Source organism: Brassica oleracea, chromosome C7 (assembly GCF_000695525.1).
Source record: "Brassica oleracea var. oleracea cultivar TO1000 chromosome C7, BOL, whole genome shotgun sequence".
In the NCBI taxonomy this organism is placed as follows: Eukaryota; Viridiplantae; Streptophyta; class Magnoliopsida; order Brassicales; family Brassicaceae; genus Brassica; species Brassica oleracea.
In genome coordinates, this window is record NC_027754.1 from 29,859,589 (window position 1) to 29,869,255 (window position 9,667).

The 9,667-nt window shown below is 37.2% G+C and overlaps 2 protein-coding genes across 2 annotated transcripts; both read left to right on the forward strand.

Moving 5' to 3' along the window:
* The first annotated feature begins 3,480 nt into the window (after positions 1-3,480).
* Positions 3,481-7,190, forward strand: LOC106306921 (putative clathrin assembly protein At2g01600). Its single transcript, XM_013743712.1, has 15 exons — positions 3,481-3,764; positions 3,868-3,937; positions 4,016-4,113; positions 4,207-4,345; positions 4,436-4,563; positions 4,653-4,745; positions 4,838-4,888; positions 5,017-5,082; positions 5,165-5,230; positions 5,319-5,399; positions 5,488-5,565; positions 5,687-5,872; positions 5,974-6,052; positions 6,146-6,261; positions 6,724-7,190. The coding sequence occupies exons 1-15, from the start codon at positions 3,675-3,677 to the stop codon at positions 7,099-7,101; spliced, it is 1,719 nt and encodes a 572-aa protein (XP_013599166.1). The 5' UTR covers positions 3,481-3,674; the 3' UTR covers positions 7,102-7,190.
* A 466-nt stretch (positions 7,191-7,656) lies between these two features.
* Positions 7,657-8,747, forward strand: LOC106301742 (HMG-Y-related protein A-like). The gene is made up of 2 exons (XM_013738207.1): positions 7,657-7,839; positions 7,936-8,747. Exons 1-2 carry the CDS (start codon positions 7,753-7,755, stop codon positions 8,467-8,469), a joined length of 621 nt encoding a protein of 206 aa, XP_013593661.1. The 5' UTR covers positions 7,657-7,752; the 3' UTR covers positions 8,470-8,747.
* Positions 8,748-9,667: the final 920 nt, after the last annotated feature.

A 9,667-nucleotide genomic window follows, 5' to 3' on the forward strand; every position in this document is an offset into this window, starting at 1 on the left:
CTATGAGGCACAGAGGAGGCTGAACCAGCAAATGATGGAGATGATGCAGAGGATGTACCCGAACGAGGTGTTCTCGGACGTGCCAGACCCGTAGTTTTTTTTTTTTCCCAATCTCGGAATGTTCAAACTCCGAATGTTTTTTTTTGAATATTAATTAATATGATTTCAATTTTACTTTTAATTTCATATTTTCGAATTTAAATTTCAGAAATTTTATTTTTTTAAAAAAATTAATATTTTTTACATTCCGAGGAAATTAATTATATTTTTCACTAGATCGATCGATGCGTTTTTGAACAAAAAAGCATCGATCGATGCGTTTTTTAAAAAACGTTTGGGCTATACCGAGGGACAGGTTCCTCTGTTTATTCCGAGGAACCAGCTCCCTCGGTATATTCCGAGGAATAAACCGAGGAAAAAGTCCGTCGGTATACTCCTATCGATCGATGTATATATGTCCAAACACGCATCGATCGATGAACTTCCGAGGAATTATCCCGACGAAGTTCTACCTCGGTATATTCCGAGGACTTTTCCGACAAACAAGGGATCCTCGGAATTTCCTCGGAAATTTATTTCCTCGGAAATTTATTTCCTCGGAAATTTATTTCCTCGGAAATTTATTTCCTCGGAAATTTATTTCCTCGGAATTCCGTCGAAAAATTCCGAGGGATTTCCGAGGAAAAAAGAAATTCTGAGGAATTATTTCCGACGGCGTGTTTCGTCGGTATGTCGTCGGAATAACGTTATTCCGACGAAATTCCGACGATTTTTTCCCTCAGAATCCTTGATGTTTTCTTGTAGTGTATGTTGTAGGACCAATTGGTTTGACCAATTCGGAAAATTCTCTTCTTACCACATATACACAATTATTACTTTTTCTTTCTAGAAACTTGGAATAAATAGTTTTCTTCTTAAACTAAAATGGAATAAATAGTTTGTTAATTATATCGTTGATAGATCATGTTACTTTGTTAGCATTGCTTCATTAGCAAAACATAAAATTATATAAAAGTGGTTACACATGTATGAATATGATCAACTAAAAATGGTTGGTTACACATGTAATCGTTTGCAAGGAAGCCATGGTGTGGTGTTTTCAAATTATTTGATAACTTATTTTTTTTTCGTAAAAAATTACTTACAGTTGGCTCAGTGTAAAAGAGCTACTTCGCGCTGGGAGAGAATTTCTACAATGTTCAAGTTCCCGACAAAGAGATGAAAAAAATTACTTGATAACTTGTCGTCATTTGTACTGTATATATAACCTCATACGCATATTGACGTCAATTTGTTTTCCTCTCTGCCATGTTTCAGTATTCTACGTTTAGTCTGATATACGGATCATATGATATATAAAAAAGAAACCCAAACCCATAGGTTACAAGCCCAATAATATGTTTGATTGGTAAGCAGTTACATTACTGTGACCATGTTTTACTAATCTTTATTTATGAAAGTGTATGCATAGACAGTATTATCCTGCAAGAAGAAATGTCCACAATAATCTTGCAGCTCTGCTTCAGATATAATAAGAAAAAATTGTTTATTTCCCATCTCATGTTTGTGCATGCAGCATGTTCCACCATTTTAACGTTTTACCAACTATATATATCCAAGAAATCTATCAAAATTATGGGTACAATTGATACCGATATCAAAATCACATTTTGTTGCAGTGAAAAGAAGACCCGAATGTTCTCTGGTGAGACATAATTTCGAACATGAAGCTGGCTATGCTATTTTACAAATTGGTAAGTGGCCAACATTTATCACTCTCACATCCATAATCTATTTCTTAAACTATGTTTTCTTATTAAACAGAAAAAATGATCATTATTTTGAAATTGATGACAGTGAAGCTTAGAACATCTCCAATGAGAGTATGTAAGGGAATATCTCATTTTTAAATTAATGAAACAAATTAGCAAAATAAGAAAGAGAATAAGAAAAAGAATGTAATGAGGTTCTTGAATTAGAGTTTATAAGAGATTCATTAGAACTTTTAGTGTGTCCATCTATTGTCCAGTTATTAATACAATTTGCTTTGATACTTGTTTTTAGATACCAACCAATAATGTTTGCTCTTATATGTTTATGTAAACTACACAAGATACACATGGTTTTGCAATTTTTTTATTGGTAACACGTGGTAACATTGATTTAGTTTGAGTTAAAGAGTTTAATTGATAGATAACTCAAAAATGTCACCAATCATACATTAAATTTAAATTTTTGATTTTAAGTTTGAGTTATCATGTATTATGGTTGAGTTACAATTTTGATTTACACCCTCTGTAAAATTGTTAAATCAAAACCTAATGCAACATCATGACCAATCCTATGTCTTAAGATTTGAGTTACAGTTATAATTAAAGTTTCTGTCAAAAATAACAAGTGAAAATAATAAAATCCTAAACACTCCACGGACGAAACGCTTTATGCTATACGTTATGGAATTCTATGTTTGTAAATAAACCATTATTTATATTTCCAAAGCCATCATAGCAATATCATATTCTTATTTCTGGAAATGTTTCTAACAATATTATACAAACTTAATTTTGTGTTAGTCAAATATTTGTATTCTCTTTCTTGTTCCTATTTTTGAATTATTAATTTTTAAATTATTATTTTACATAATCTTATTAGTTGTAAAATTTTTTTGGATTAGAAATTTATAGATTATTTTGTTATTGATCTCGGATAAATAATATCATTAGTAAGTACAATTCTTAGATAAATATATATTATAACTTATTTTTTTGTTAAAATTTATTTTTATACATATTAATTTATTTTTATTATTTATTTATTTTTAAATAGGTTAACATTTTTTTGTTATTAATAATAATAATTCATTATTATATGTTTATATTTATATTTATTTTTTTTAAACTATACTGCAACTTATACATCAAAAAAGTTACTGTCATCAGTTTTACTAAAATGATAACTCTTATTTTTACTGCAAAACTTACCAATTTACCTCGTAAAATTAAGTTTTTACCACGTAATTTTTACTGCGTCGAATTGTACTCGACTTTAATAATGCAATGTCACGGGGTCGGAGCCTTATGTATTAAAAAAAATGAGTGGTACAAAGAGATGATAATCCAGAGGAGCAGATCCGAATTTTATGACGAGTTAGGTCATTTGCACTGTCAGAGATGTATCATTACCATTTATGCTGTTTGCGTGACCTTTAATCATGCAACTTATGAATTGTATTTTGTATTTTTTTTTATCCTTTCTTTTTTGTCGACCAATCCTATTTCTCTTTGATTACATTATTTCGTGTTGTCAATTAAAAACAAATCTATAAATGGCCAGATAATAAACTATGATTAAATAAAAATCAACAGAAAATTCCTTCCATTCCATTTTTGTGGTCAGAAAATTCAATAAACTAGCCATTTCAAATAATTATCCGACTTCTGTTTTATTTTTGGTCTGAATATATTGACTTTGAATTTAGGAAAAAATAAAAATAAAAAATCGGAACGAGTCCAACTAATATGGCGTCCCTTTTTTTCTTGTGGGCGTCTCTACTTTGCGCTCTCACTTTGTGATTCCTCGTGAACTTTGCCGGAGGTTAACAAAACTCATCGACACGTAATAATCCACGGTTTATTCGGGGGAAGAGTGAAGAGATCTGAAAGAGTCCTCCTCCGATGGGAACGCTGCAGTCATGGCGTAAAGCTTATGGAGCCCTCAAAGACACCACCAAAGTCGGCCTCGTCCGCGTCAACAGCGATTACGCCGTACGCGCTTTCCCCGATTCCTCCTTAATTTTCGTTTGATCATTTCTCTGATAGATTCGATTTTTTTTTTTTTTTTTTTTTGGGGGGGTGGAATTTTTAATAGGATTTAGATGTTGCCATAGTCAAAGCTACCAATCATGTGGAGTGTCCTCCCAAAGATCGCCATCTCCGAAGTGAGTGGTTTCAGTTATTTTCTCGGGAATCGTCAGATCTGTGAAATGATTTCTATATTGTTTGTATCACTTTTGCAGAAATCTTCGCGGCGACGGCAGTGACGCGTGCTAGAGCAGATGTTGCCTACTGTATTCACGCTCTCTCCCGGCGATTGCATAAAACCAGAAACTGGACGGTACCAATTCACTCTCTCCTGTGATTCTTAGAGTTTTTGAGTAATAAGCATATGAACTTGATCGCTTCTCCATCCTTGTTGTTGCTTCAACAGGTTGCTCTGAAAACACTAATTGTGATTCACCGCCTTCTAAGGGAAGGAGACCCCACATTTCGAGAGGAGCTTCTTAATTTTTCGCAGAGAGCTCGCATCCTGCAACTTTCTAATTTCAAGGATGATTCAAGCCCTATCGGTGAGTCCTCAACTCAGCGTTTTACATATCAAAAGAGGTTCTTATTGAGTGTGAATGCTAATTTAGCCTTTCTTTTTGTTTCTCTCATAGCCTGGGATTGTTCAGCATGGGTACGTACTTATGCATTGTTTCTTGAGGAACGGCTTGAGTGCTTCAGGGTTTTAAAATATGATACCGAGGCAGAGCGTCTTCCTAAGTCTACCCCAGGGCAGGATAAGGTATCAACTATTTGCTTTGCTTCCAGCTTTGTCTTGCGTGTAGACCTCTCTTTCTGATGGTTTTGATTTTGCGCGTTGTTGATTGGCAGGGGTACAGTAGAACCAGGGATTTAGATGGTGAAGAGCTCTTGGTGCAGTTGCCTGCTTTGCAGCAGCTTCTCTATCGTCTCATCGGTTGCAGGGTACTCTCTCTTTCTTCTTTTGCTTAGTTCTTTGTATAGCTGATTGTTTGTAGCAACATTTGCTGATCAATGAACTGTCTTGCACCTTTCAGCCAGAAGGCGCTGCTAACCATAATCATGTTATACAATATGCACTTGCTCTGGTACGTGATAATATTATTAACATTTCCGCAACCGGAGACAGTTGGGGTGTTTTGCTCTGCCAAGCTTTCCCTTCCCTCTAAAAAGCAAAGCTCGAAAATATCTTTACCTTTTTGTGATGGAATGGTAGGTGTTGAAGGAGAGTTTCAAAGTCTACTGTGCTATCAATGACGGAATTATCAATCTCATTGACAAGGTAGGTCTAGTTTTTTTTTTTATTTGCCATTTTAGTTATCATGTCTTTCTCCCTTCCCTGATTATTTATTTATTTATTGCAGTTCTTTGAAATGCCAAAACATGAAGCCATGACTTCCCTTGAGATATACAAGCGTGCGGGTCAGCAGGTTCTGTTTGTTGGCCTATTCTTTTCTTTGTAGGCTTTACTTATATAGTCACTTTCTTTTCTAACGAGAGATATTGTAATCTTTTCAGGCTCGTAGCCTATCTGAGTTCTATGAAGCCTGTAAAGGATTGGAACTCGCTAGGAATTTTCAGTTTCCTGTGTTAAGAGAGGTACCACATGGACTTGTTTCTAAATTAAATTGGTGACTATTGCTTGTACCTGTAAGTTAATACGGTACATTATTTTTGTTGTCTCCAGCCCCCACAATCTTTTCTGACAACAATGGAAGAGTATATTAAAGAAGCACCGCGGGCTGTCGATGTCCCAATGCCACTGGTATGCTAATGAAGATCTCTACACAGCTTCCAGCTCTTTTCTCATATGAGTGATCCAAGAATTTTGGCTTTTTGAACTCTCTCTCTGAGTTTTATGTGCTAATGAAGTTGTCTACATGCAGCTTCTAACTTATAGGCCGGATGATGGCCTTCCTGTCGAAGATGCTGAATCGTCTCATGAAGAACGTGAAGTTGTTTTGAATACAGATGATGTCGTTCTTGTATCTGAAGAGACTGAACCTTCTCCGCCACCTCCTCCTTCAGCCAACACTCAGTCTCAGAACATCATCGATACAGATGATCTACTGGTGAAAATCCTATTACTATTACTTCATGAGTCTTGATTTCACTTTTGCTTCCCATTGCTATTCTTAACTCTCAGGCTCTCTTTGTTTAATTTTCCACACAGGGCCTGAACACTGCTGCTCCTGATGCATCAGCGATCGAGGACCAAAATGCACTTGCTTTAGCCGTAATCCCAACTGATGGTAAACTTCTTGCTATACCATCTTAATTGCATGTCTATCATGATGTTACCCTTTTTTTACTGGCTCATTTCTGTTCTTTGTCTCTGTTTCCAGGTAACCCCCCAACGCCTCTTTTTGGTCAAACAAACAATTATGACCCTTCAGGATGGGAGCTTGCCCTGGTAACAACACCAAGCAACGATATCTCTGCAGCCACCGATAGGCAATTGGTAAGCATTCTTCTGGTTGTTTATGTTTTAGACAGTGTATCGCAAAATAGATCAAGCCAAAGCCGGTTAGTTTCCGGTTAAGGATTGGCTGTATAGCTGAAATTTTCGATGTTATCTCAAGCCTAGGATAAACCACTAGAGTATATCTGCACAAGTTTACAATGGAAAGTGGTCGCGTGCATGCTTTACGGAAAATTTGAGACTAGGAACCTTGTTATTAGGAAATTAGTAATGGAATAGTGAGAACAGAGAGTTGATTGTTGGTTTAACTATATGTTTTGTAAGCTAATCTTCTGAAAGCTCTACTTTATATCTGGACAAACTTTAAGGTTACAATGAAACGAAATCATCAGACTAGAACCTTGTTACTAGCAAAGAGTGGTTACATTACTGTAAGAGTCCGTTATCGTGTATATCATATCATTTGCAGGCTTTAACCTTTCAAAAACAATTAATGTGCAGGCTGGAGGCTTAGACACGCTTACACTGAACAGTCTATACGACGATGGAGCCTACATAGCCTCTCAACGCCCTGTCTACGGTGCACCAGCTCCCAACCCATTCGAGGTTCACGATCCTTTTGCAACATCCAATAGCACTCTGCCACCTCAGCAGCCAGCTGTGACATCCAACCCCTTTGGTTCTTACCAGCCAACTTATCAGCCGCAGCAGCAGCAACTACAGCTAGCATTCCCAAACCCCCCAGCCAGTAACAATCCATTTGGTGATTTTGGGGAATTCCCGGTTAACCCGGTTTCACAGCAGCCAAATACCAGCGGGTTTGGTGATTTTGCGGTGAACCAACACAATAACCCTTTCCGGAGCACTGGCCTCCTTTGATTGTGTTTTCACGTTTGTATCTTCTTCACTGGGTTTTGTTTGTGAGTAATAGACTCCACATGATTTGTTTGATCTCTGTTCTTTTTATTGTTGTTCATTGCCTGTAGTAACAATGTCACTGTATCATCATATCTGGGATATGCATATATGAGTAAGTCCCTTAATTAAAATTAAAATTATTTTTAAACTGTTAATTAATGTGGTCCAACGGGCCTTTATTCTAATAGGCCCTGGCTCAGTTTCTCGTTTCTTTTTTCCCTAGCCTCCATTAATAATTCGACACGTACTAACTTTAAAGAGCCGAATCACCGAATTATTCCCCAATTGTTTATCCTTCGTAAAGTTCAAAATCAGGGAGAGAAAAGTAAATTCACAACAGCTAACGCTTATCGCTACTTCATCCACGTCAGCAATCCTGCGTGATAATATTCTCACGGTCTCGCAGCCGTTAGATCAACTTTCGTATCCCTCACACCCTAACCGTCCGATGAGCTTTCCAAACAAAAACAATATTTATTTAATTAAAAAGAAAACCACTATTAACTTCTGATAAATCCACACAGCTTCTTTGCTTCAGCGCCCATTCAAGCAACAGTACTCTCTCTCCTACCTCACTCTTCTCTCTCTCTCTTTCTCTCCCCCTGCAAATTCATGGCGACGGAGACCGAGCTTGAACCTCAACAATCACCAATGGCGGAGGAGCAGCCGAGTCCCTTCTCTCTCCCTCCGTATCCCCAGGTATAACCTATAACTGCACCTGTTTTAGATCTCGAAATTGCATAGTGAACCGTTTCATGTGGTAGATCTGAATTTTTTGATTCTTGTGGAAATCAGATGATCATGGATGCGATCGAAGCATCGAACGACGCGAACGGTTGCAACAAGACGGCGATCGCGAAGCACATCGAGTCAACTCAGGCCTCTCTACCACCGTCTCACATGACGCTCCTCAGCTACCACCTCAACCAGATGAAACAGTCCGGCCAGATCGCGATGGTGAAGAACAACTACATGAAACCAGATCCGCATGCTCCGCCCAAGCGCGGCCGCGGCCGTCCTCCGAAGGCGAAACCTCAGGGAGATTCAAGCCACGTGGCGGTCCCGGCTCCTGCTCCTTCCGTTTCCTCGCCGAGGCCTAGAGGTCGTCCTCCCAAGGCGAAGGAACCTTCGTCGGAGGTGGAAACGAAGGTTGCAGCACCGAGTGGTTCCGGGAGGCCACGTGGACGGCCACCGAAGAAGCAGAAGACGGAATCCGAGGCGGTTAAAGCCGATGTTGAACCTGCGGAGGCTCCGGCTGGTACTGGGGAGCGGAGAGGGCGTGGAAGGCCACCCAAAGCGAAGCCTGCGATGGTGCCTGTTGGTTGCTAAAGTTGACGCTTACGCAAATCGAATAAGCTTTGATTAGAAGCTTAAGCAACAAAACAAAATTCTAAAAAGAGACTTCTCTTAAAAATAATTAGTATTTTTCTATGTCGAGTTTAATGGTTAATTGTCTGTTATTTTAATTTTAGTGGTTGAGTAGAAAAAAAAATGTCGTCTGAGAGAATGTAATTCGAATTTGCATGTGGTGGTGTGATGTATAAATTTCGGGTATTTCTTTACCCTTTTTCTAAAGTAGCGCTTTGGTGAAAATGAATATTTTATTATTATGAGTGATTCACGAAAGCTTGCTTGCTCAAAAGGAGGTACAAATTGAATGTTGTGAGAAATTAAAACAAGATTCAAAATTTTCGTAATTTTGTTCTACTCAATTTAAGGCGGGAAGGAGCTAGAGTTTTTCAAACGATAGCAAACATATTTAGATCTCCCATTTGGGTTTTATGTGAGAGTGTAATGAACAGTTGTTCGCGGTTTGATCAATGATTTTAGTCTTCCCTTGCAAATAAAATAAACAAAAACTTTGAAGAGGGGAACAAAAATATAATCTAATGGACTTATACTGGGCCTTAGTAATACATGTTTGAAAAATATTTTGACATTAATAATCAATTTCGGCAACATGCTTGCTTGCACTTCATAGTTAATACTTTCAATCAACCGAAACTTCCCAATTTTTTTTAAATTTTTTAGAAGTTAATGGAGGCGAATGCACTTCCTTTTTATATCCGCTCTTGTATATACAAATTCCTATGAATAGATGCAGTACATTCAAACGATGGTGTGCTTGGTTATTGGAGAGTTTTTAGGGTGAAGTTTTTAACAGAATATAAGAATCTGTCTTTTAACTTTTAACTAAAAAAAGCTAAGAACAAGTTCTTAAAAATTTTATTTAAGAACCGGTTCTTAGATTTTTTTAGTTAAAAGTTAATAGACATCCCTTACTTACTAAAGGAAGAACATTCATAGAAATAAACCTTGGCCTCATGTGTTTATTACATGAGTGTCATTTTCTATGTGTCATCACCTCATGCACTCTCACTAACTTTTGAAAAAAACCCTTTGTGAACTAGAATAATTACAACCAAATGCCGTTGGTCATATACATTATACTATATGATTACAATCCGATTTGAAAAAAAAAAACGGGAATTTATGACAGACAGAATATTAACTCTTTTGTAAAAGG